We start from the raw sequence: 27,570 nt of genomic DNA, 5'->3' as shown, positions 1-27,570 counted from the left end.
GATATATGCAGTTTTTTGACTGTTTTCAAAATGTCTTCTGGGTATAGTCTTTAGGCTAATCTCTTTTCTTTTTGGCAGCTGTGCTACAGCTTCCCTCTCCTAAAAAATCCAGCTTAAACAAACAAACAACACTTAAATATGCTTGATTTGATTTTGTATGTGTGTATTGATCCATATGATACTATAATAAATATCCTGAACAGTTTGGATGTGATTTCCTGTCCTTCTGTACTGCATGGCTCATAAAGCAGATTTCTAAATGAACAACTGTACATGAGACATGATTTTTCACAAAGATGAATAAAAGCTTTATTATTATTGTCGTTCGGGTTAATCCTACAGCAAAGGAGGAATACATAAACATCTACGCAATAGCAAGCAGAATAGTTTAGTCTTAAAATGCCTTATAATATCAAATAAATAAAGCAGTTAATACAATAAATACACAAAAAGATTAATAGGAGCCTTCTATAATGCAGGCTACGAGAGGTCGACTTCTAAAGGGAAGTACTGAGGAATCATTATAGCACATCCACAATAATCATAATAACCACCGGAACAAAAACTGCCCCACGTTTGTCTTCTGAGCAGCATATCTATAAGATACATAACGGATACATCAACCATCCAGAGGGTCACCAGGGTCTCCACATCTCCAGGTCTCCTCTGAGGGGGGAGAACCCTGGGAGAGGAGCATCATTTCGGGGTGAAGGCGGCCCCTCCTCTTTAGATTTGGGCAGAGATTTGAGGAGGTGTTTGAGCAGGCGAGAGCCCAGAGTTTTGTCCATCCACTCGCAGGTGAGTGCCATGTTGTGGACTTCATGCATGCACTGGATGTAACCTGTGCTGTACTTCTGCTGAGCCTCCAGGCCTAATGTGGGGTCTGCAGGGGGGGAAAAGAGGAGGGGAGTGAGGTTAGAGCAGCATCTAGTGGTCAACGTAGAGAATGCATGCAGTCAAATATAGAACTGAGGGGATGAAACCCCTCTTTTAATGGTCACACATGCAGAGCGCACAGCGACCCATAGTAGGAGCAATGGGAGTGAGGGGGGGAGGGGGGTGTCCGGTGCCTTGCTCAAGGGCACCACTGCAGGGCAGAAGGTGAACTGAGTGGGACCTCTCCAAGTCAGTCCACACTCGCAAATTGTAACCACGACTGTTGAATTTCAGTTTGATGTTTATTTGATTTATTTAATTGTCTTTTATTTATGATCTTGTGTTTTCTGTCATTGTTATATGTCGAGAAAAGCCACAAGTACAATGTGATTTTTCTGTTTTGTTTCTCCATTATGTACAAACTTAAAGTAAGGTAGGGTAGGTAAGAATGGAGAAACCAGCTCGAGTGCGCTAGAATTTGAAAATACACAACTGGAAAAAATCTGCCCCTTCCTTCAGACTTCCTCACAGATGGAAGGCTGACAGGCAGGTAGGCCATCCAGTTACTTTAGCCGGGCCGGCTCAGATGATTGGTCGTGCTTTTTACAGCGCCACAGCTTCCACAGATGATATTTATTAATGTATTTATTGTAAAAGCATTTAATGTATTCATTGCTATCGGGATGTTAAGAGCATTCCATGGAATATAACAAAAAGTGTTTCTGAAGTGAATTACCTACCCCACCTTTAACGGAGAGTCCACACAGCGGCGTGCGTTGACGCTTGGCGGTGGGCGTGTCTGAAGCTTGGGGATTTTTTGCGAGCAACGCGACCAACAACCAATCACCTGAATCTCCCGCCCCCGACATACAAAGCAATAGCAATGTTAAAACGAAGTAAACTGGATATAAAATCCCCAAACAGGCGAAAAACCTACCAGTTTCACCCACTGTCTCTGCCACCCTCCCTCCATGCCTCGCTCCTCCGGTTTGTATCCCGGTAGATGAAACAGAGACTGATCATACAGCACCGGGTGATTCACTACCGCTATAATGAATTTTCCCTCCATTTGTTTGAATATGAGGAAATGACCTGCGTAGTCTCTCCCAGCATACACGCGGTTTGATTGGCTAACGCTTGTACTGGCAGATTTGCATAAACGGGATTTCATTGGCTGACGCTTCTGCCGAGGCGCCAAAAGTTGAACATTGCTCAACTTTTGAAGCGAGCAACGCCAGCAACGCTCCACGTCGCTTCCCAAAATGCAGTTCGGCTAAAAGTGACGTCACCCCATTCAAAGTGAATGGGCAGAAGCGTTGGAAGCTTCAACGCACGCCGCTGTGTGGACGGGCTCTAATAAAAACTAAAGTTTAAAAAAGACGTTTTCAACTGTTACTTCTTTCCCACCAGGAAGCTGCCCGCCACACTTTCTCTTAAAAGCAGTCTTTGAACATCTGGTTGGAGATTGAAGGTCAACCCTTTGACATATCTGAATCAACATACCCAAATGACATGATATAGTATTGTTTCTTACCATAACAATATCCACAACCATCAACATCAGAATCAAGTTTATTGCCAGGTACATTTACACATAGAAGGAATTTGCTTTGGTGCAAATATAAGGAAATAAGTTGTAAAAAATAGCATGATATTACAATTTTTACATTAAAAGAATAAAGACAAGTATTTACATCAAGCATACATATACAAAAGAAGCTAAAAAACGTAATACAATGAATATATTACAATTGAAGGGATCCCTTAAGTAGCTACAGGGTCCCATGATTTAATATCTATTATAAATGTACATATCTTTCTTATTTCTGCAACTTCCTTGAACCATTTTGTGTACTTTACTTTGCTATATTATTCTGCATATGACAAATAGAGCATTTCAAAGCTTTGAATCGTCGCTTTGAACACATGTTTCTTACCGTGGCTGCTCTGGATGTTTTGCAGATGCTTCACTGTCATTTCCAAAATGTCGGCTTTTTCCAGTTTGGATTGCTGTGGAGAGATGAGAGCATGAAGTTAAACCTGACCCAGACTCCATTGTTTAGAGAAGATAAGACACAGTGGTGTAAAGTCACTAATTACATGTATTCCGTTACTGTACTACGGACACTTTTGAGATACTTATACTTTAGTTGAACATTTCCATGTTATGCTACTTTGTACTTCTACTCCACTACAGTTCAGAGGTATATATGTACTTTTACACCACTCTAATATTAAACAATATAATCAAGTGTTGAATCAGACTTTAGTTCCACCTGGAGTAAAATCACCAGCTACCCTGCAGTATACAAAGTCATTCAAACTAGCTGCACCTTTACCAGCTTTGAGAACACTTTCATGATCAATCATTATAAAACATATCATATATATTATTCTGAAATGGACCAATCTGCACAATGACTACTTTTACTGTCGCTACTTTCACTATATTTTGATGAGAATACTTTTCTACTTTCACTTGAGGAACATTTTGAATGCAGGACTTTTACTGTAACAAAGTTTTCCTACACTCTGGTACTTCTACTTTTACTGAAGTACAAGATCTGAGTATTTCTACTTTTACTCATGTACAAGATCTGAGTACTTCTACTTGTACTCATGTACAATATCTGAGTACTTCTACTTTTACTCATGTACAAGATCTGAGTACTTCTACTTTTACTCAAGTACAAGATCTGAGTACTTCTACTTTTACTCAAGTACAAGATCTAAGTACTTCTACTGTTACTGAAGTACAAGATCTGAGTACTTCTACTTTTACTCATGTATAAGATCTGAGTATTTCTACTTTTACTCATGTACAAGATCTGAGTACTTCTACTTTTACTGAAGTACAAGATCTGAGTACTTCTACTTTTACTGAAGTACAAGATCTGAGTACTTCCACTTTTACTCAAGTACAAGATCTGAGTACTTCTACTTTTACTGAAGTACAAGATCTGAGTACTTCTACTTTTACTGAAGTACAAGATCTGAGTACTTCCACTTTTACTCAAGTACAAGATCTGAGTACTTCTACTTTTACTGAAGTACAAGATCTGAGTACTTCTACTTTTACTCAAGTACAAGATCTAAGTACTTCTACTGTTACTGAAGTACAAGATCTGAGTACTTCTACCCCCTCTGCCTTGAAGTAAGCTTGACTCAGACTCCATTGTTTACTTACAGAGAAGGTAAGACGTGATGAAATACTCACATCTAGGCTGAACGCTCCGATCACAGTGTCTTTGAGCTGATCCAAACAGTTGTTGATCCTCTCTCGTCGTTTCCTCTCGATCAGCGGCTTCCTCATCTGAAAGATTTAAACATATCACTTAAGTGAAGTGCAGAGGACAACGAGGTCCAAACTGTACCATAACCAGAGGTGTTAAGTTACCAAGGACATTAACTCAAGTACTGTACTTAAGCACAACTTTAAGATACTTATACTTTACTTGAGTATTACCATTTTCTGATACTTTGTACTTCTACTCCACTACAGTTCAGAGGTGAATGGTGTACTTTTCCTCCACTACATACCTTTAGTTACTTCACAGATGTGGATGAATGATGTGAAATATAATCAAGTGTTAAATCAGACTTTAGTTCCACCTGGAGTAAATCCACCAGCTACCCTGCAGTATACAAAGTCATTCAAACTAGCTGCACCTTTACCAGCTTTGAGAACACTTTCATGATCAATCATTATAAAACACATCATATATATTATTCTGAAATGGACCAATCTGCACAACGACTACTTTTACTGTCGCTACTTTCACTTGAAACAGGTATTTTACTTGTAACAGAGTATTAGGTACTTTTACTCAAGTACAAGGAAAGAGTACTTTTTCCACCTCTGATCGTTATGAGCAGAGGTGGAAAAAGTACTCTTTGAGTAAATGTACTTAGTTAATCTACACCACTTGTGGTGTAGATTAACTAAGTACATTTACTCAAGTACTCTACTTAAGTACAATGTTGAGAGACTTGTGATAATGTCAACTATAAACAACACAAGCTACCCTGCAGTATACAAAGTCTACAAGTCAAACTAGCTGCACCTTTTCCAGCTTTGAGAACACAACATTATAATCTAAAATATAATATATAATATTCTGAATCTGCGTAATACTTTAAGTACAATTAGATGCCAAAAAACGTGTTGTACTTTACCAGGACTTTTACTTGTAACAGAGTATTCCTACACTCTGGTACTTCTACTACTTCTACTACAAGGTCTGAGTACTTCTCCCACCTCTGATCATAACACAGATATTGCTCGATATCTATAAGATGTAAATACCTTTCTCTCCTCCTTGGCGCTGGGATGTCTCCCCACGTTGTGCGCCGTGGATGAAGCGGTCATGTTTGCTCCTCTGGATCTCAGCTCGTCTCTAGGGCCCTCGGCGCCGCGCGGCCCTCTTATTTATCTGCCTCAATTAGCATGTGAATGCTCCCAGCTCTTTGGCTGTGGGATTTTCCCACACAGGGGCTCCCATCAGTCAAGACTGACAGGTCACTGGCTCCATTCAATAACCCAGAGACCCGGCCTAGAAAAAAACACACACTCACAAGCGACAGATGTCCAGCCTGAAACCATGCACCCCTCTCCCCCTCCCCCTCTTCCTCCACCCAACACAGAACAGTTTCCTCTTCTCCCATGGATGAACAAGGGTGTGCAGTTACTGCTTCACTCCAGGGAGACCCTCGCCTATTCTTCTCAGGAGCAACGTTACACTATACCTGCAAAAAGGCCAAAGACACAATAGAGCGACAAATCGCTTCATTATTTATCTGCCAGTATGGGTTTGCCAGTATGCAAGATGTGTCACTTAGACCCAGAGAGGCTACAAGTCTGGCAACACAAAAGACACATTCCATACTGCTATATCTTACTATATTTCATATGATTTTAAATATGTTTTAATGTTATTATAGTTTTCGTGAAATAGTGCTGTGTTTCTGTGTTTTTACTTTTATGTATGCACCACGACACCAAGTCAAATTCCTCGTACGTGTCAACCTACCTGGTGATAAACCTGGTTCTGATTCTGATACTTTTCTTTTTTGTAATCAAGAAAATATATATGAACATCATACATTATACGAGCAACATTACCCTACCTGCAAGAAGGCCAATCCTTATCCCCCCAAAAAACACAATTGACTGGCAAATCACTCGAGGATATATCTGTAAAGTAACCAGGTACTGTACTTAAGTAGAATTTTGAGAGACTTGTACTTTACTTGAGTGTTTCTTGAGTATATAAACTGAATACTTCATTCTTTAAATACTCTATAGATAGGCCTATATACTGTATGCTTTATTGTTTGTCATTTTTTTCAATATTCAATTTTTAACAGAAGTACAAAGCCTTTGTTTAAAACAAAATTCCCATTGTGGGATCAATTTAGATAGTTTAACATAAGTTATTTACTCGTTTTTTGCTGCTTCACTATTTTTGTCTTGTATGTTTCTATCCTTACCAAAAACCTTTGGCAAAGTCCTTGTAATAGAACACTTATTGGCAAAAAACTGCAGCCTCACTTCGTTTTGAGAAACAAACAAGGACTACAGTCAGTCTAAAAAACAAAAACAACTTGCAGTGTGCGTCGCCAGCTTTGAGCTTTGATCACTCTCCTGTTTTCTAATGTCAGACATCTGCTCTTAACTGTTAGGAGCAGATGTCAGATTGACCAGATGACCCCTCGCGCACACGCGCACGCACACACACACACACACCACACACACACACACACACACCACACACACACACACACACACACACACACACACACACACCACACACACACACACACACAACACACACACACCACACACACACACACACACACACACACACACACACCACACACACACACACACACACACACACACACACACACACACACACACACACACACACCACACACACACACACAAACAAACACCTACAGACCCCTCAAAAGCGCGAGCCGCTGTCAGAGGCCACGCGACTGCCAGGCGAATGCCGGGTCGTGGGAACCAAAGCAGAACAATGGCGGCCATTCATCCAAAACCACAAGCAAGTAGCTGCGGAGAAGCTCGACTGTCCGGAGGAGGAGGAGGAGGAGGAGGAGGAGGAGGAGGAGGAGGAGGAGGAGGAGGAGGAGGAGGAGGAGGAGGAGGAGGAGGAGGAGGAGGAGGACACAAAGAACACCTCCGGGGGATGTGAAAAAAAAAATGCAATTATAAGAATTTAAAAAATCTAATAAAAATAATTTATTTATTCGTCTATTTATTTATTCATTTATTTCCGTATTTATTTATTCATGTTTTTATTCATACATTTATTTATGCATTTATTTATCTATACATATGTCAAGTTCCGTCCTCCATAAGTGAGGGTCTGAGCTCTCTTGATAGTGCTTCAATCGATCTGAAGCACTATCAGAAGCAGTCACGTGGTATCGACGGACAGCGAGGCTTCGTTTGTCATCGATGACGTCACTGGCCGATGCACGCTTCAGCCTCTGCGCAGTACGTCACATCATCACTATTGGTAACATGTATGTGTGGAGGGAGCGCCCCCTTGCGTAGTACACGCGTCCCTGTTGCCATGACACCAGCCAACCACAGGGGGCGGTAGAGTCCGCTGCAGAGACACCAGCTCAGAGACAGCGTTAGGAAACAGGAGCTGCACAACCACAAACAAGCGGAGGTAAAATAAAGCAGGTTTTATTCCAAGGAGCACCTGAGTGGTCTTTAGCTGTCTTGACAAAGCGGGGGAAACCGGAGGAAACGCCGTTTAACAAGGTACGTTGTGAGTGTGTGTGCGCGCGTGTGTAAATAAAGCCATGATTCTATTTGCAGGCACTGTGGTGTGAGGCTACTTTAGCCACCAACGGCTGCCTTCGCTACATTATCTATCGTTACTTTGCTTGTTTGACAGCTCTTAATGAGTGAAAACGTTTAAGCTGAACATAGCCTGCCGTTTGTGATGTGCTAATGTCGGGCATGGGCTTTATGGTCCTAGCACATGGATGTATAAAGAGAACTCCGTTCATTCCTATGTAGTTGCTCAGTAGCGCATGAAGCCAAAACAGAGAGACGGTAGATTCAGACAGTACCCGGATGTGGGCCCATTACGCGTGCGCAGTAGTGGTTTCCTTAAGCCCCGCCTCCGATCTCGAGCTCTCTGTCAGTCAAATGAATGGAGCGAGAAAATAGATCTGGTTTCAGCTTTTAATCAAATCAAATCTAACGTTATGTATACAACACCTAACTCAAAGAGTACAACAATAAAACAATACTATCTCCTCCCCTTCCCAGATAATATCCAGACTAACACAAAGCTTTGTGAGTAAAAATGACACTTAATACCAACACAGGACTGAATAAAACGGGAATAAAATAACTATACAAATGTAACAAAAAGGAATTAAATAAAACAAAGTTATAAGATGAATGGAGAGGGAACATAACTCTGGATTCAGCTTTTTTTTAAGCGCATTTTACAATTTTTACACCCTAATGATTTAAATAGGGGCTATACAAGTGTCCGTGCTGGGTAGTTTATTAATATATAAAACAATTACAAGCTAATTTACAGACATCTTTTTACTAATGTAAGTAAATGGAGAAAAGTCTTTTTGGGCCAAAATGACGTCACTGGAGTTGTAGTACCACCGTTTGGCCACTACGACCATTCATAAAAATCTGCCTCAACGGCCAGCGCGCACTTCCTAGCGCGAGGCCTGGCTAACGTTGTGCTAACAGAGCTGGATACCAAACTGTCATTAGCAATGTCAACGTTACTTTACAAATCTGTACCTTTTAAAACATAGTTACTTCCCAAAGTCTATGCCGTTTTTGAATACATCTTAATAAGATTGAGAGTTTCTGTAAAGATTAGGCCCGCCGAGGCCTGCTGTGAGTCGACACACACATCCAATTAGCACTGTTTGGTGGACAGTGATTGATATATAATAGGCCACGTTTCCCTACAAACGGATACAAAGTAAGATGTCAGGTGAAAGGGAAAGGGTAGCTGAATCACACATGTCTCTTCGGTTCTGCCGTGATGTTAAAACGCAGTGAGCAAGTGTCCCTTTTGTTAGCATTGCGTAAAGTTGGCAGGCTTCACACCATCACAAACCAGGCATGGATACGTGAGGGGCGGTGCTCTCTGTCAGACCCTGACCTACAGACCAGGTGGAAGAGTCCTGCACTGAAGACAAAGTAGAACTAACAGAGTGTAGAATTAAAAAAAGAATAATACAGATTTGTCACAGCAGCATTGTTGACAGTCATTGTGCAAGAATTACAAAAACATTCTTAATAGTTCTTAAAAACTGCAATAACACTGTGTAACAAATCACCTCTGGCTGGTAGAGAAATCTCTGCTCCATAGTTTCTCTCTTCACTGTACATTTTACACTTATATATTCAGTTTAATATGTAATATTCCATCTGTCACATACTTATGTATATATAATACCTTGCTTTATATCTTGTTATTGTTGCTTTGTAAATTCAACATGTATATTTTCTACTTTCTTGTTTATTTCTTGTCTTTTAATTTGTATTGAACAACACCATGTCTTGTTATGCTGCTGCAACACAAACATGTCCCACATTGGGATCAATAAAGTACTTCTTCTTATTATCTTTTCTTAATAGACAACATAAAATGAATATACTTATTCACAGTACAAAAGACATGCATTCACAAGTGTCTAAGATTACACACTATACTGTAGTAGAAGAAGTACTCAGATCTTGTACTTGAGTAGAAGTACCAGAGTGTAGGAATACTCTGTTACAGTCAAAGTCCTGCAATCAAAAGGTAACTCAATTAAAGCAGAAAAGTATTATCGTGAAAGTAGCGACAGTAAAAGTAGTCGTTGTGCAGATTGGTCCATTTCAGAATAATATATATGATATGTTTTATAATGATTGATCATGAAAGTGTTCTCAAAGCTGGTAAAAGTACGTTCATGTTTGACTTAAATACATTACTTGAGTGAATGTACTCCGTTACATTCCACTACTGGCCTTTACCTACTGTTCTAAACGCAGGTATGTAAAGCCTTCTCTGTCCAACATAACGCTGGGTTCATTTGAAAGACTTCTTCCTTTCCTTTCCGTCTCTAGCCCATGTTAGGGTGAGTTTTCGTTAATTATTTGTTATCAGCCACCTGCTGATTTTGAACCTGCCATATGCTTCCTTCCTATTTGCGTCAGTGACACTGATCAGAGGTAGCGAGGCGCTTCTGCATTAGTCTGTCAGACGGATTTGGCCACCTGGCAAAGTCGAGGTGTCTAGATTGATCGAGCACAATTTAAGTGCCTCTGTCACCGTGTTGTGAACCACGTTTTCTATTTCAACTCTGTCACACATGACACATAATTTACGAACAGTGGACTGCACCGCCCACCTCGGTGCTGGTGCCTGGTTTATATTCCTGGCCACAGCGTTGCTTTCTAAATGTGGACTCCCTGCCAAGAAATAAGAGGACCAGTTTGTGACTACTACACTGCTCCTGTGTTCAGAGTTCAGGTTGGTGACAGACTCTCAGATCAGTGGCTCTTAGTGTTCGATCTGTACCTAATTAATAGTGTGTGTGTTAAACCTCAATAGCCCTCCATCTTGGAAACATGTCAGAGGAGCATATTGGAATTAAATACATTCTTGGCTGAAATGATCATGATATTGGGATTAGGGCTGCTACTTTATTTACATTTTAAATGATTTATTTTACAGATGAATTGTTTGATCTATAAATTGTCAGATGTTGATCCCAGTTTTACAGAATCCAAGGTCTTGCTCCGTCATTCCAAAACTCAAAGATATTAACCTAAATATAATAACATTGAAAAGCAGCGAATCATATTTGAAAGCTGAAAACAGCATTTTTTTCCTGCCATATTTTCCTTACATTAGTTGAGCTCTAAGTTTAAATCAAAAGTTGTATTGATGTGTTTCTTGAATTCTCGGTATAGGCAATATAGTCATTATTTATAACCTAGTATTTGAGCAAATAAAATATAGGCTGCTGTGTTGATATCCTCTAGCTTTATCACCCGACTTTTTCTTTGTCTGTTCAAAAACCTTGCCTTTTGCTCCATAGTTTGTAAGTTGGTCCGCTGGGTGGGTCAGGGAGTTGTGTACAGTAGATAAGGGTCCTTGTTAAGTAACGCAGTGAGATTTGATCTCTGTGGTTCAGTTTTCACACGTTTTGTTGTGTTTTATTAACGGAGGAGTTTACTGCCCTAAATACGTTACCTGAGAACGTACTGTATATATTTAGTAACGTGGGGAGGTGTTGTTTACCTCACTTTGCAGGGAGAGGGTCAAACAAAGGTCTGAAGCTATGTCATGGTAAACAACGCTTGGTTAATCATTCACTGACGATGACCAGATTATTCACAACATCACCGCTGACTCATGAAGCATTAAAGGTCATACCGAGATATATAACGTTTACTCAAGTTGCGTAAATGCATCGTCTTTCTGCCAGTGTGTTTTTATATATTCAACCTGGCCAATTTAATGATATTCAATTCCAGCAATGGATCTTTTAATCAGGGTTAGCCCACTGTTTCGCTTTAGGGGCTAGTATATGTTTAACAGCAGGTTGTTCATGTGCATTTCAGTGGGAAGCCAGGGCAAAAATAGGTCTGAAAGAGGAACACTAACGACATATTTTTTCGGGGATAGGCTCCAACACTACTTCCTTCTTCTCTCACTGGATCTGCGGTTATTTTTGACACTACACTTGGGCTAGGAATGAAACATTACGTCACAATACTGATCGGATAATTAGCACTTATTACCATAGTTATCTGTATATAAGTGCTATCTAGTAAGAAGCACGTTGACCATATCATAAAAAGTAATCTGTCCATCTTGCTATCGTGGTAGAAAGTGAACTTGATTTAAAAAGTGAAGGAAGTATCATGGAAGAAGAAAAAATAGACGTGAGATGAGAGTATTCAATAATATTTAACAGTGATGACTCGTCTTACAGTGAGCAGTGAGTGACAGGTAGCTTAATTGAGAAATTAGTGAAAAAAGAATTCCCGATTTAAAAAGATAATTGTGGTTAAATGACTTTTTTTAACATGCAAATCATTTCAGTCGTACAGTTGTAACATCCAACCACGCTGCTGTTTTCAAATGTATTATTTGATAGGTGTAGCTCATGTTGGACGTGTTGTATCGACTGTTCAGCCTTTGTCCAGACTTGCACGTCATTGCAACGTCTGCATGACAATAACTTCTGAATCATTTGTGAGTCACTGGCTGTATGTCTGTAATCTTCACCGACTACACCATCTATTTCTGAGCTTTCTTTATAGCTGCTTGTGAGATTGAGCTACGCCAAGCTTGAGCTTAAAGTATAACAAAGATATTGCCTGGAAACACTGGGACCGTGTTGCCGTACATTAATGTAGGTCTGACCCTTCTGTGCTGTTCAGTTCTCTCTTAAGCATTCACTCCATATGTTGTGAGATCACACCAATGTGCAATAATGCAAAACAAAAAACACAGACTACGACACCACTGTTGTGCAATAACACTGTTGTGCAATATTGGGTACATGTATTGTCAAAGTCAACTTTATTGTCAATCTTTCAGTTTGTGTGCACAGACAGAGAAATCGAAATTTCCCACAATCCCGAATACAAAAATACAAATATATATAAAATATGTATATCCTGTATATATACACAATCAACAGACACATTTACACGTATGCACACATTAAGATAAAAAAACACAACAATCAACAACATAACAGTCGCTTCCATATCTTTGGGAATGTCCATTAACTCTAACCCTGTCCATAGCAGCGAATGTAACTTAATTTATAATATTATTTGCATACCCTTTATCTAATAGTGCTTTTATTTTGTGTCTCTGTCTTCACTTTTGCTGTAACGTTGTACATTTCCTCTCTGTGGGACGAACAATAAAGGGATTCTGATTCGTATAAAAAGCTCTGATCAATTTGTACGTTTCCTCCCTCAGGTGGACAGTCCGCTGCCTGGTTGCTCGTGGTAACGCTCCGCCATGCCGTTCCCCTTTGGCAAGTCCCACAAGTCGCCGGCGGACATCGTCAAAAACCTCAAGGACAGCATGACGGTGCTCGAGAAGCACGATATATCCGACAAAAAAGCCGAAAAGGTAGGGCGAATCTCGCACAAATTCACCTTAAACTCATAGGATTTATCACCTCATCACTCTTTGGCTTTATTAGGATACCTGTTAGCAGTAGAATTAGCATTGGCTATTCCTTCATTAGGCGCTTTCACACCGGAGTGCTTTTCCCAGTATAGTTCCGATATAGTTCGAAAATGTGCGTTCACACCAAATAAATCTGGAACTAGAACTTAGTTCATGAGAATCTTTTCACCCCCTTTTCAGTCCTTGCTAGAGAGCAGGTACTTTCATGGGAGAAAAAGGTTCCCATTTTATTATCCTCGCATTATTAGCATTAGCATTAGCCCCGCGCACCAACGCAGAGAGACTAACTTATGGCAACACAAAATAAAACATGGGAGCGGTGGAGATGAGGAGGTGTCGGCGTTCTGGTGATTTACTCGGAAGGCAGTCCCTAACTCCGGGGGACTTCCGGCCGGGGACTTTGGGCGATACGCCGTGAAGTGGTTTGCGGCCTGCCAGTAAACCCAAAGCAGCAGAAGAAGAAGACGTCAGCGGCTTCATTTGCGTAATCTTCCCTCATGGATTTATTCCGGTGTGAACGCGATCAGCTCTTTAGTTCATCAGATCTAAAGAGTTCTGATGAACTAAGTACGGCAAAGTACTTGGTGTGAAAGCGCCTTTTGTCTTTATTAGGGTACCTGTTAGCAGTAGAATTAGCATTGGCTATTCCTCCTTGGGCCCAACATGAAATAAAAAAATCTAACTATTCCTCAACAAAGGATGTACCTATAAAGGTCAAATAAAAAAAATTGACTACTAAAATAACACGATAAACTCCAAGGAAAAAAGGTGTCAAAAATAATACAATAAAAGGGAGTTTTTCTACCACACCCTTGTTTTCATTATGTTTCTCACAATATAACTCATAGTTCATAGTGTAACTATACAGAGACACAGTTTAATTATTAGTGTCTGAAATAAATAAGAGTTTGAACTGAATTATTCTCTTGAACAATATACACGTTCCCCATGGCAGTGTTTTTTTGCGTCATATTTGTTTTCACGTTGGGCAACAGGAGCTGTCTTCCTGTTGCGTGCCGTGTTTGATAGTTGTGATGATCACACCGAGTAAAAACAACCATAATATCTTTGGTGGATGAGTCACTTTTACAGTTCTGATCAAATTCATAAAGCATACGTGGATCTCTGCCTGACCGTTAACCAGCACTATAAAACTAGTTCTGTAAGAGCACTATAATGCCACTTAAGAAAACGAGTCAATGTGTTAATGGTTGTGTTTTTCCACTGCTTTAATGTCAAAGCTGCTCCACCAATTGAACGTCTGCTCAAAGATTGTAGGTCAACCCTTTGATTTAAGAAAGTTAGATTGTTCTGTCCACCAGTCACCCTATGCCTATATTAAATACACGGTGAATCGCAGGTCAAATGTACATTAGTAAGTAACCTTTATTTATAAAGCGCTTTTCACAGACAGTCACAAAGTGCTTGACAAAACATCATAGGAATCATAACATAATAAATGACCACACAAGCCACGTGTTAAGAAGTGCTACAAACACAATAACACATAGGATACAAATAGAATAAAATAAAAACACACAGGAGCATTAAAGGGTCTTCAGAGATTTTAATATCATGTTAAATAGGCGCTTTCACACCGGAGTACTTTTCCCGTTTAGTTCCGATAGTACCTGGGATTTTGCGTTCACACCAAAAAGAGAACTTAGTTCAGAGAACTTTTCCCCCCTTTTTAGTGCCTGCTAGAGAGGTGGTGATATCCTGGGGAGAAAAAAGTTCCAACTTCTGATTGGCTGGGCGAATTGCAAACCACGCCCCATAAAACTCTGAAAAGTTTTGTGAAGCCGCCATTGTATTTGCTGGCATTAGCATTATTAGCATTATTAGCATTAGCCCCGCGCACCAACGCAGAGAGACTAACTTATGGCAACACAAAAGAAAACATGGGAGCGGTGGAGATGAGGAGGTGTCGGTGTTCTGGCGATTTACCCCGCCGGGGACTTTGGGCGGCAGTATAAGCCGTGAAGTGCCGTGAAGTGGTTTGCGGCCTGCCAGTAAACCCAAAGCAGAAGAAGAAGAAGTGACGTCATCGGCTTCATTTGCCTAATCCTCCCCCAGGGACTTATTCCGGTGTGAACACGATCGGCTCTTAGTTCCATGGGGGAACTAAGTGCTGGGAACTAAGTGCTGGGAACTAAGTACGGCAAAGTACTTGGTTTACTGGTTTCTTGCTTTAATATTTGTTCTTGTCGATGTTTCAAATGGAGCTGCTGTCATTCAGGTAAAAGGACAGACTTGACCTGAAAATAAAATGTTATCATATCGCATTCAGGCCACAGAGGAGGGTGTCAAAGAGCCTGGTGGCCATGAAGGAGATCCTGTATGGGACGAATGAGAGGAGCCCCAGACGGAGGCAGTGGCTCAGCTCGCTCAGGAGCTCTACAACAGCGGCCTGCTCAGCACCCTCGTAGCAGACCTGCAGCTCATCGAATTTGAGGTGAGAGTTTGTGATATTTCGTAAGAGAAAGGGAGAGAAATATCAAATGAATGTTTAATACGTTTTCATTTTGGTCATTTGGATTGTCTATGTTGTGATTTTATTTATTTTATAACATCTATTGCAAGTCTGTCCTTCTGGTTGCTCTCCCCAAGGTTTCTTACATTTTCCCCCCGTTTATTGTCATTTTTTTGGGGGGGGGGGATTCTTTCTTGTCCGCTGCTGAGGGGTTTATAAACAAAGGGTGGTGCATGTTGAAGACACTGTAAAGCCCCCGGAGACAAAGTGTAATTTGGGCTTTATACATAATGTAAACTGATTGATATAGAGTGGTGCAGTGACGAGTCTTAAAACCAGGAAGTGAGTCAGCATTTTACCACTTCCTAAAATGTACCCGTTGGCGGTTCTAGTGTTAAAGGTAGGGGAGGTAAGAATGGAGAAACCAGCTCGAGTGCGCTAGAATTTGAAAATACACAACCGGAAAAAATCTGCCCCTTCCTTCAGACTTCCTTACAGAGCCCCTCCTCCAACACACACGAACGCGCACATGACCAATGAGGGCACGAGATAAGTTTGTGCCCAGATGGAAGGCTGACAGGCAGGTAGGCCATCCAGTTACTTTAGCCGGGCCGGCTCAGATGATTGGTCGTGCTTTTTACAGCGCCACGGCTTCCACAGATGAAATATTTGTATGTATTTATTGTCAAAGCATTTCATGTATTCATTGCTATCGGGGTGTTAAGAGCATTCCATGGAATATAACAAAGTGTTTCTGAAGTGAATTACCTACCCCACCTTTTAGTTGGTGTGATGTTGAAGTCGTGCTGCTGTACTCGACTGTAGTTCCTTTAGCATTAGTGCTGGGGGGAAACGATTATTTTGAAAACGATTAATCGGGCGATTATTTGATCGATTAGTCGACTAATCTAACGATTATTTTTCTGTTGTTCAATTCATAAAAAACGTAATGTAAAAAAAACGTAATGTAAAAAAAAATGTTTTCACGATACTGTGTCTCAGACGATCTTAATATTTAAGAACCTATTAATGTGTTATACCAGATTAACGGAAATAATCTCAGCTAACTGACGATACAAACCATGTTTACCAAAACAAAACACAAGTCTCATAAGAAGCATCTAAATGACCCCTGTGCGAAAAATGCTAACGGACATTGGCACAGAACTCAAGATAAAAGTACCCTTATTACTTATCGTAGCTGCACATACAATATATCCGATTAAAGCTGAGACTCCACAGATTATGTAGGTACATAGTATCATCACTGAGTGATCCGGACTCGCGACAGGGGAAGCAAATACAGTCATCACAACACGTACCTTCACAGAGCTTCTCGGGAGATCGTCTCACCACCGTAATCTGATCAAAAGACGTGTTCAATGGCAATAAAATGAGAAAAAACGCGGCTGAATCGGTTAATCCATAGGTTTTTAACGTCTATGTATAAAAAAATGATTGAATTTATAATCCATAATTCCATTTTATGTAAAAAAAGGAGAGCAAATGCTAGCTGCTAATGGTAGCCACCACAGCTAGCTGCTGCTTCTGCTAGGCTATGCAGCAGTCTCAGTGAGATATAAATATATAAATATCTTGCGTTTGGACTAACTTTAAAATATTCCCATGCTTTTGAAGACCTAGGGCGAGAGTGTTTTCGTTGGGGGCTTCGTGCGCAATCCTGTGAGGAGGAGGTGGTAGCCGTTTCAGTCTCCATTGTGTTTGAAGTGCGAGTTGCGAACTGCTTGTTGCTTTGGGTGACCCACGTGTGTGTAGCGACGCGTCGACGCGGAAATATGTCGTCGACGATATTTTGAAGTCGACGTCGTCGACGCGTCGCTACAAGCACTATTTAGCATAACGTTAGCATTTTGCTTCTGGCGATTAGATTTATGATTATAAAAGTAGGACATGTGGACAGTGGCGTTTTTATATGTACAAAAGTGGTGGAGCACAAAAAAACTTAGATGTCTATAAGCTTCTGCAGTGAGGTTCATGGCTGGTGAGGCTCTGACTCTTCAGGTTTACAAATATTATATTTTGACCTAAATCAAAATATAATATTATTTTCAAAAGCTTTTTTTGTCTGATGCTTCAATTAATTAAAACAGACAGTTCAACAGAAGGATCCCCAAAAAATGTAATTTTATCATTTAAATATTGAGTTGTTCTCTCTTAGTAAGATCCCATTTTCAATAAAATTGCAGTCTTACCTTGACTTGAAGATGAAGTCCATTGGCCTATCCTTCTGGACAAAAATCTCTATTACTTTTTTGTAAAAGTCCTCCTTATCTTCTTGTAGTTTCAAAAGTCTATCATAAATCTAATCTAATCAATAGATTTATGATTAGAAAATTATAAAAGTAGGGTCATGTGGATATTATCCGGCTGAACAAAACGTGCATTTATCTAACAGGTTTGTTTCCCACAGATCTTATTTTGAGCTATTTTCTAAAATCCTATGGAGAAATATCATTGCTTTTTTGTCGAGGGAAGCCATGCGCAGCTTACTTCCGGGTTTTAGGACGCCTCACTGCAGCTCTCTCGTCTCCTCTTCACACACCACACTTTTCGCGGCACACGTACTTACAGTCAATCAGCTCTGAATGATGTGAGATGACGTATGGTGGGGATGGCAGCTCTATGCCCCTATGGTCATTATTTTTTTGCCACACACATTAAATAGGAAAATACTCTGAGCATGCGCAGTGTAGTTTTTACAGTCACCGTTCACTTAGACAGTGAGAGGGAGGGGCAGGATCGGGTTTTGTCCCACATGGCTCAAAACAGCTCAATAGGCACACACTGTAGACACTAATTAGAAGAACACAGACTAACACAGCAATATACAGACGAATCAGATGATTAAACATGATCTTAAAATTAGGGATGCACGATATTGTTTTTTTGAAACCGATACCGATACCGATAACTTCCTGCTTCTCAAGACCGATACCGATAATAAAAAAAATGTACGCCACTAATTTTTTTAACGCAATTAACGCGTGTGTATTTTTTGTCCTCGGCCGCCCCGTAGTTTCAGAGCGCATCGAGTTTAAAATACCGTCTACTAGCTGATGCTGACAGCCCCGCTCCTGCCGCCCGCTTGTGGCAGACCACACTTCCACGCTCACCGGCAGGCACCGACTGGCCATCTGGAGGACCGGGAGGGTGTGTGTATGTGTGGCCCGAGCGAGAGAGAGACCTTAAGGAGCTGTTTAAATGAAAGCAGAGGAGCGACATTTCGCCACAACTGCGCCGAGCACTTGACTTTATGCAGGAAGCCAGACAGTGGGACATTGTACGAAAAGTCAGCACACTCGGCACGGATAGTGCGCAACATGATTGCAGCGTCCAGGCAGCTCCGGTTCGAGCATATGCCTTGAGTTGCACATAGCTCCAACGCCCGAGTTAGGGAGCGCTGGATTTGTGAAAAACTCCCCTCTTCCTAAACCACTAATACCACAGTACTGGCAAAACGGGAGGAGCCGAGTGAAAAACAAGCGCCCCTCATCCCAATCCACCCACACTGCAGTATTTTTTTCTTTTTTTTTACCCAAAAAATATATTGTATATTATCGGGGCTATTAATACTGGTATCGGGTTTATCGGGATGACGTCATAATACCTAATATCGGACCGATAATTATCGGGCCGATAATTATCGTGCATCCCTACTTAAAATATATTTTATATATTTTTTAATTTTTTTGCATTTTGTTGTAATCATTATTTTTAATACTTTCTGCTGACACTAGGTGGGGCTGTCGTATCAACATGAAAAAGGGATGCATGTCCACGTCATCTCCCTCTCTCTCTCTGTGGGCAAACTCTCGTCTCCCTGCAATATGTCACACTGCTGCTGCTGCTGCTGCAGTGTTACCTGACTCACTCTCTCAGCATGACTCACTGTGTGTGTGATCATCTTCCTCATCTACCCTCCTCCTGCCTCAATTGGAAAATCATATAAATACGACAGGGATTTTTAGAAACGTGTTCTCTGATGGGAGCATGCAGTGGGTTTGTCGGTATGATGACTTTTATTGGAAGCTGTTTGTCAAAATCTTTATTTTAAGAGCGAATAAGAACGGCTATTTTCCTTTAATTATCTGTAATTGATTTAATTGATCAGCTTTTAACACACCTATCACGTTAAGGGCTGAAAATGAATCGTAATGTTGTCTAATAAGATAAGATGAACCTTTATTAATCCCAGAGGGGAAATTCAGTAAGCGTGAACAAACAGGACAGCAAAGATTCACACAGATTAATAAAATCGAAAATCAAGAAGAAAAAAAATTAAAATAATAAAAGCCTATGAAATAATGTTGCTAAACCTGAATTCAAATATTTAAATAAAGTGGTGCTGCATGGATGTCCTGGCCCACAAAACGACATTTTACAGATTTAATAAAAAATCTTTCTTTGGTAAAGACACCGAAATATCAAGCTATGATCCCTTCGTTATATATTTTCAATTATGCAAAAGCAATCTATCCATCCTCGATCTCAATTGCAATACGACTCAAAATAATAGCAATATGTTATTTTCTTCCAAATCGTGTATCAAATAAAACAGTATACATTGTTTTAAGAACTGCATGTTGGCTCTCTAATGGCGCGTTTCCACTGCAGCGGGTAGCTCGCTTTAAGCGTGCCGAGCCGTGCGGGGCCCGTTTTTGGTTGCGTTTTCACTTGGCCTAGTACCGGCTAGCGGGTCCTAATTCACAGTTTTTCTGGCCCCATAAAATCGTGGTTCTAGGGCCAGGAACAACCAGGCTTAGTCGGGCTGAGTATGCTAAACTAGAGAGAGAATCGCTGGCAAGGGGGCTACAACTACAACAAGATGAACATATTTGACTGTGATTTAATTGTAATACACGTTTCAAAATGATGCCGAATTAACAACATACTGATACCGGTTAGCAAAAACCATGAATTAATGCTTTGACAAGTCTGCAGACAGACGGCAGGAGAAAAACCCTTTTTAAAATGCATGTTTTCTAAATGGAGATTGGCTAAGCTAACGTTATATATGCTCCGACCGTCCACACTCACAACAACGGCCTATACAGACATAAATAAACCAGCGACTGTATTCACCATGACACAGGCAGTCTGTGGTTTGTACATGTTTAACTTCTGTCAAGTTTCTGAACAGATATGAGGAGCTGTGAGCTCTGAGTGCTAAGAGCTAACGGCTGTGTTGTTTTTCTGGGGCTCTCATTGAAGATGACGTCACGGCTCCGCCTACACTGCGTTACTATAGTAACTGCCCCAGTTCCTAAACTGTAATGGAAGCGCAGCATTAAAGTGAGCCGGGCCTAATAAGGCCTAACCAAACCGAGCGAGGCCGAGCGAGGCCGAGCGAGGCCTGCAGTGGAAACGCGCCATAAGTTTCTCTATCTCCTGATTGCATTCTCTTTGGAAGTATGTTTTTTTTCTGTATTGCATAAATGAACTGCTGCTTCACCACGTCTTGATGTTTGCTTTGTCTATTTCCTCCAGGGTAAGAAAGACGTGGCTCAGATCTTCAACAACATCCTGCGGCGTCAGATTGGCACCCGGACGCCCACGGTGAGTACCTGTTGCACCCAGCAGAATATCCTCTTCATGTTGCTCAAAGGGTAAAGTGTACGTGTTGCTTGAAAACATTAAAGCTGCAGATTACAGATTCTCATCCTGGACTGACGTGCCTGTCGGCTGTGACTCGTAAAATCACAATGTACACGATTGGTGTCCTTCTTGTTCAATAATCGAGCACTTTTCTGAGTGGAATTGCTTGATTAGGAAATTCCTAGCATAGGAAAATGTGTTTTTTTTGTTTGATAGCTCTCTGTCTTGCCTCCTTATTTTTTTAAATCTGTATCTGCTATCAGTTGTCTGTATATTAACAACACACATTGTGGGTGTGTGTGTGTGTGTGTGTGTGTGTGTTGTGTGTTGTGTGTGTGTGTGTGTGTGGTGTGTGTGTGTGGGTGGTGTGTGTATGTGTGTGTGTGTGTGTGTGTGTGTGGTGTGTGTGTGTGTGTGTGTGTGTGTGTGTGTGTGTGTGTGTGTGGTGTGTGTGTGTGTGTGTGTGTGTGTGGTGTGTGTGTTGTGTGTGTGGTGTGTGTGTGTGTGTGTGTGTGATGTGTGTGTGTGTGTGTGTGTGTGTGTGTGTGTGTGTGTGTGTGTGTGTGTGTGTGTGTGTGTGTGTGTGTGTGTGTGTGGTGTGTGGGTGTGGTGTGGTGTGTGTGTGTGTGTGGGTGTGTGTGTTTGTGTGTGGTGTTCCCTGTTCTGACTGTGTTGCTTCTCTGTGCCGGTCTGAGTCTCCCGAGATCGCCCTAAACTGCGGCATCATGTTGAGGGAGTGCATCAGACATGAACCGCTGGCCAAAATCACGCTGTGGTCAGGAGCAGTTCTACGACTTCTTCAGATACGTGGAGATGTCCACCTTCGACATCGCCTCGGACGCATTCGCCACTTTTCAAAGTAAGATGTTAAAACCTCTGCGACTCCTTTCAACTTTTACCATTTTTTCCCAAAGCTCTTCAACCCACAGCAAGTCGTGGGTTTCAACTCATTTGAATCAATGGATTATTTCAGTTTGTTTTACCTTCAGAGTCCAAAAGATTAATTAGACTAATAGCCCAAGTGATAATCATTACATCTGTTCTTTTTCCCTCATATTTTGCATTTTCTATTTGCAGGACCTCCTCACAAGACACAAGCTACTGAGTGCAGAGTTTCTGGAGCAACATTATGACAGAGTAAGTCCTCACTCCACTGAGATCCCATGTCCACTCATGAGAGCTAATTAAGAAGAAGTCAACATTCAGACCTTAAAGGGGACCTATCATGCAAAATGCACGTTTTGATGTCTTTTATACATCAACATGTGTCCCCCGGTGTGTCGGGGAACTCACGCAGCGTCAGGAAATAAAACCCTCTCTCTTTTCCTCCGTACCCAAATCTCTAAAAACGGGGGAACAACGGAGCTGATCCAGATTTGCGTTCGATATGACGTAATATCTGAAATGTGGACCCACGGCCCAATCAGAAACGTTGCTATCAGAAACAATGCCCGACTGTTTTGTACGTAATATGGTCGGTGTTTACATTAGCATCGCTAACACTCAGAGCTAACCTGTACTGGAGAGCATGTGTGTGAAGAAGCAGGAAGTAAAAAGGGACTCACCTTGTGGTATAACCGGCAAGAGAAAAAGCCTTTGAGCTCCAGACTGTTTCAGATCCTTGATAATCCATGATATGGCGTTTCATCACGGCAGCATTTAGTTTAGACAGTAGCTGCCGGGTCCCGCATGAGCTCAGACCCCTCCTCTTTAAAACTGTATTCCCCAAATCAGCACTTTTGAAACAGGAAGTAAAATAGAGGGATTTGAGGCATGGCTAGAATGATCTGTTTGGTATTTTGAGCAAAACACTTCATAGACATGTGTTTTATATATTTTTATATATCTGAGAGACCTATGCTATTGCCTAAAAATAGCCTGATAGGTGACCTTTAAGGTATTATCTTTAAAAACATAGAGTTTGTCACAAAATATGCATGACAGCAAGAGTGACGTGTTTATTCTTCATTAAACGATACAAGAGGTGCTGCTTTATTGCAACATGCACTTGCCTTGAAGTGGAAACCAACATGTTGTAGATTACTCAATGGAGTAAAGTGTTTTCTTTGTTACATGTAAAATAAACCTGGAAGTCTCTTTCCTCACATCGCTAAATCAGCTGTGAGGTGCATCATTTGCAGGCATTGTGTTTTTGATACAAGACATGAATACAATTATAAAAAAACAGCTTCTTGACCACCTCTATTTTCCCTGTCTTCTCTCTCTGACTCCCTCTTCCTTTCTGTCTAGTTCTTCAGTGAATATGAGAAGTTACTCCACTCTGAAAACTACGTGACTAAAAGGCAGTCCCTCAAGGTAAGGGGTGTGCGTGTCGTGCCTGTAAACATGTCTCATGTAGTGTTTTCAGAAATCTATTTAAAGACGGTCACAGTGTTTGGTTTCTCTAAAACCATTCCACCTCCAGCTCCTTCACGAGACCGCCATCTAGTGGTGGAAGCGCTTTATAGGTTTGCTCTGAAGCTCCTTAAACATCGGGTGCTCATCACTTGTATTTTATAAATACATTGATTGCTTTCTTTATCATAGGCTGAATAACATGCATTGTGTAGCTCAGAGTCACTTATTTGTATTAAAATTAAAACAAACAGACACATTATTCAGGGTTCTTAGGGTCATTAAAAACCTGGAAAAGTCATGGAAATTCAAAATGCTAATTCCAGGCCCTGGAAAAGTTTTGGAAAACAATATTTTTCCCAAAGTTTTGGAAAAGTCATGGAAAAGGTTGCATCAAATATAATTTATATTTTATCTAATTGCCGAAATAGTAATACTATAATGATAATAAATACTCATCGTATAGTAATGAAACGTAAAATGGCATTTAACTGATGAAGTATTTTGCTGGTGAGAGATTGTAGTTGCTTTAGCGTGTAGCTGGTTAGCCTACTATTGGATTTGTTTTAGATAGGCACAACATGTTTCATATGCAGACCTTATTTTCCTGTTCCATGTTAAAAATAAACCATTTTCAGTGGTACCGCTGAGAAAGAGTCACTTTTTGGTCCTGGAAAAATTAGGTAAAAGTCATTGAAAATCATTGGGTGAAAAAGTGTATGAACCCTGATTATTACCGTCAATTGAAACCAGCCATCTCTTTCAAGTTTTTAATATAAACTCAGATTTTGGTTCAGTTTAAGGTTGATAACAGTAGTTGTGTGAGGTACCTATGTTTTCAGATGTTATAAAGGACTATTTGGACTAACTCATCATGTTGGTTCTTAACTATATTTTAGATTGGACCTTAAAGCAATAAGCCTGTTCCATTTGGCCGAGGTTAAATCAGGGTGTCCGCGGGGTCGTAAAAAGTATTAAAAGTTGATCGATTTAGCGAAAATGAAAGCTATTAAACATTAAACATTTGTAGCTTGTTTTCAATAAGTATATAAATGGTCCAAAGAGGTTGTATTCTACAGTCTGCCTGAATGTAATCATTGCGTAGGTGTGTAGTGTGATTCTGTGTAGTTTATTGATGGCATCCCGTTGGGTTTGACGTCATCTGAACAGGACATCGCACGCTCATTGCTTGATAGCGCGCGAAGGTCCGTTTACGCCGGTTGCTAAGCAACATCGTTATGGGAAATGCAAGTTAGCGTCCAAATGGTTGGAAGATAAGGAGGAAGGACAATCAATACTGTGTATAGTCAATGTGAGGTAAAGTGTGTCGCCAAGGTAACCGGTTAGAACTCCAAGTGGCGATGAGGTCTTAACATGTATGGAAAGGGTCTTAAAAGGTGTTACATTTGACTTCAGGATTCCTGCATATACCCTGTATTTATATTCTGTTTCTCACTCTGAAACCATCTAGTTACTGGGCGAGTTGCTTCTTGACCGACACAATTTCACCATAATGACGAAATACATCAGCAGGCCAGAGAATCTCAAATTAATGATGAACCTGCTACGAGACAAGAGCCGCAACATCCAGTTTGAGGCTTTCCACGTTTTTAAGGTAAACATTAAAGACAACCGTTTTTAAACCATATCACAGATGTACATTATCTTCACATATTAACATCCTTACCCCCCCCCTGCCTAAACTACCAGGTGTTTGTTGCGAACCCCAACAAGACGCAGCCCATCCTGGACATCCTGCTGAAGAACCAAACCAAACTCATCGAGTTCCTCAGCAAGTTCCAGAACGACAGACGGAGGACGAACAGTTCAACGATGAAAGACTTACCTGGTCAAACAGATCCGGGACCTGAAGAGGCCGGCCCCCCAGGAGGCCTGAGGAAAAGGCTGTAGAGGTGGGGTGAGGGGGGGGGGGGAAGGAAACATCCGGACAGTCTGCTTAACGGACCCATCAGCAGCCGGTTTCTGAACAAGAGGGAACAACGCACCCACATCAACTCATCAGGAAGTCGACAGCTCCTCCGTGAACTTTTATTTACTTATTTTTAAAGTATTTTTCCTTCAAAAGAAATAAGAGAAAATAATAGATGCTGCTGCTGCTGCTTTTCTTTCTTGCACATTGAGACATGTTAGGTATATTATGATGAACGAAGTCCATCGAACATAGTGTGACAGAAAATGTCCGTGCACTCACAGTTAGGCAGACTTCCTGACACACAGTTTTACACACATATGTATTACATTAAAAACAAAACATGCATACACACATAATGCAAGAATATCAGCTAAGACCTTGTGATGGAAATGGTACGAGTTGAACATTTGGTGTGTTGGTTGCATGCCTTGAAATGTGACATGGCTGTACCCAGCGCGCTCTGATGCTCATGTTCAGCGCCACACTCACATCTATGCCTTCATCCAATAAAGACACGGTGGTTCATTTTCAGCGATTCAGATGCCATCACAGAACCATTGACCTCCTGTGTGCTTTCTTACAGCACCTAAAGCACATGATGATGAGGAGGAGGAGGAGGAGGGGGGGGTGTAAAGGTGTGGATTCAGTGAAGCCCCCAGAGTTGGGTTTTTCTGGGAAAGGTTGATCGTGTACATATGCCTTTTTTGCTCTGTAGATTTGTGTTTAACCTTGACATATGAATATATATTATATATATATTACCTTAAACATCCCGTTGTTGGTTAATTGTAATCTTATTACTTTCTAAACTATACAAAAAGAAGTTAAGTGACATTGTTTTACATTTTACTGCTGAAATGGTTGCCGTTGGGTTTATTTGTGCATACAGGCTCACATTTAGCTAACCTATAGGATGTCATGGTATTAGCTCTGGATGTGTTTTATTCTCCCGTCTACATTTTGAGTATCTCTCAGATTGCTGAAAATGTGTAGAAGAGGGGAGGGAGGGGTTTGGGGGAGCATTAACTGAAACATTAAAGCTGTGCACTTTGTGAGGTGCTGAGCGGAGTCGAGGGGATTCACCCCCTTCCTCTATTTCATTAACTTGATACTCTCACCCACTTTGCTTCTGGCCTGGGAGAGCAGCGAGCCCCACAGAGAGTGTTTCAGGGGTGAACTCGTCAGCACCATTCTTACTTTTCCCCCTTCTCCTCACGTTGAGCCTTTCTTTTCAGAGGGTTCATAATTCCAGTACAGGTTTTAGTGTAAAGCATCGTGACTAGCGGACTAATCTGGGCATGCTGGATTGTCCCGATGGTGGAAACGGCAGATGTGTTCATTAACAGCATGTCATTAAAAGTGAATACATGCAAGTAAGGAAATATCCGTGCGATACTCAGAGCCGGAAGTCCCTCCATCCGCATCGAACATGCATGCTCCTCCACTGGCTGTGCATGATGCTGTACTAAAAGATGTTGTACTGGAATTGTTTCTTTTTTCCTAGTATTTAACATTAAAATGTCAAACTAAACTTTCTGCTGTATGTTGAGGCCAGTTTCAGCAGAGAGCGTGTGGGTGCGTTCGGAAGTGTCAAAGGCCTACAAACAAAATAAAGAACAAAAAAAACATTTGGAATAAAATAATGCTGTGGTCATTGTCGTCCTGTGTACAGAAATGTGTGGCAACATTAGAGTGCTCACCGCTAATGCTCACATTATAGTACTAGAGTACTATAGCAGCACAATGAACAAGACTCTTTATTTTAAAATAATAAAAGCACTTATTCGGAAGAGGATTAAGACCACATGACATGATAAGAAATCTGAGAAAATCTGATTTAGGTGAAAGAAATCTGAATTCTGAATAAAAAGATAAAATTCTGACAGGATTCACAAAGAAAAGTCAGATTTTTGAGAAAAATAAGTCAGAATTGTGAAGAATGTCAGATTTCTGAGGGAAAAAAGTAAGGATAAATGACAAACTGATATCATTCTTTAAAAAATGAAAGAATCTAAAAAAACAATTCTTATTGTGACTTTTTTCTTAGAACTCCAAAACAGTTAAGAAAATTCACACGTGCC

At 40.9% G+C, this 27,570-nt stretch overlaps 2 protein-coding genes across 2 annotated transcripts; one reads left to right on the top strand and one right to left on the bottom strand.

The window, feature by feature from the left end:
- Positions 1-284: 284 nt before the first annotated feature.
- LOC117559792 (transcription cofactor HES-6-like) lies at positions 285-5,439 on the bottom strand. Its single transcript, XM_034236453.1, has 4 exons — positions 5,183-5,439; positions 4,094-4,189; positions 2,814-2,886; positions 285-883 (listed from the first exon to the last, which is right to left on the bottom strand). Exons 1-4 carry the CDS (start codon positions 5,243-5,245, stop codon positions 636-638), a joined length of 480 nt encoding a protein of 159 aa, XP_034092344.1. The 5' UTR covers positions 5,246-5,439; the 3' UTR covers positions 285-635.
- Positions 5,440-7,441: 2,002 nt separating this feature from the next.
- Positions 7,442-27,132, top strand: cab39 (calcium binding protein 39). Its single transcript, XM_034236454.1, is given in 14 exon segments — positions 7,442-7,675; positions 12,897-13,052; positions 15,403-15,414; positions 15,416-15,464; positions 15,467-15,567; positions 21,094-21,219; positions 21,897-21,980; positions 21,982-22,056; positions 22,276-22,338; positions 23,452-23,517; positions 25,028-25,171; positions 25,267-25,363; positions 25,366-25,389; positions 25,392-27,132. Coding segments are annotated over 13 exon segments (1,017 nt in total). The 5' UTR covers positions 7,442-7,675; positions 12,897-12,938; the 3' UTR covers positions 25,454-27,132.
- The last annotated feature ends 438 nt before the right edge of the window (positions 27,133-27,570 follow it).

The sequence above is a fragment of the Gymnodraco acuticeps genome, unplaced genomic scaffold (genome assembly GCF_902827175.1).
Source record: "Gymnodraco acuticeps unplaced genomic scaffold, fGymAcu1.1, whole genome shotgun sequence".
NCBI classification, from domain to species: Eukaryota; Metazoa; Chordata; class Actinopteri; order Perciformes; family Bathydraconidae; genus Gymnodraco; species Gymnodraco acuticeps.
This window is presented reverse-complemented; position numbering and strand designations above follow the sequence as displayed.

What these genes read in the sequence shown, in the direction of transcription:
- LOC117559792 (XM_034236453.1), bottom strand. Translation starts at nt 5,245, where the DNA reads ATGACCGCTTCATCCACGGCGCACAACGTGGGGAGACATCCCAGCGCC. An exon ending in GCGCCAAGGAGGAGAGAAAG is followed by an intron (nt 4,190 to 5,182) that starts GTATTTACATCT and finishes TAAATCTTTCAG; the next exon opens with ATGAGGAAGCCGCTGATCGA. An exon ending in TCGGAGCGTTCAGCCTAGAT is followed by an intron (nt 2,887 to 4,093) that starts GTGAGTATTTCA and finishes ATCTCTCCACAG; the next exon opens with CAATCCAAACTGGAAAAAGC.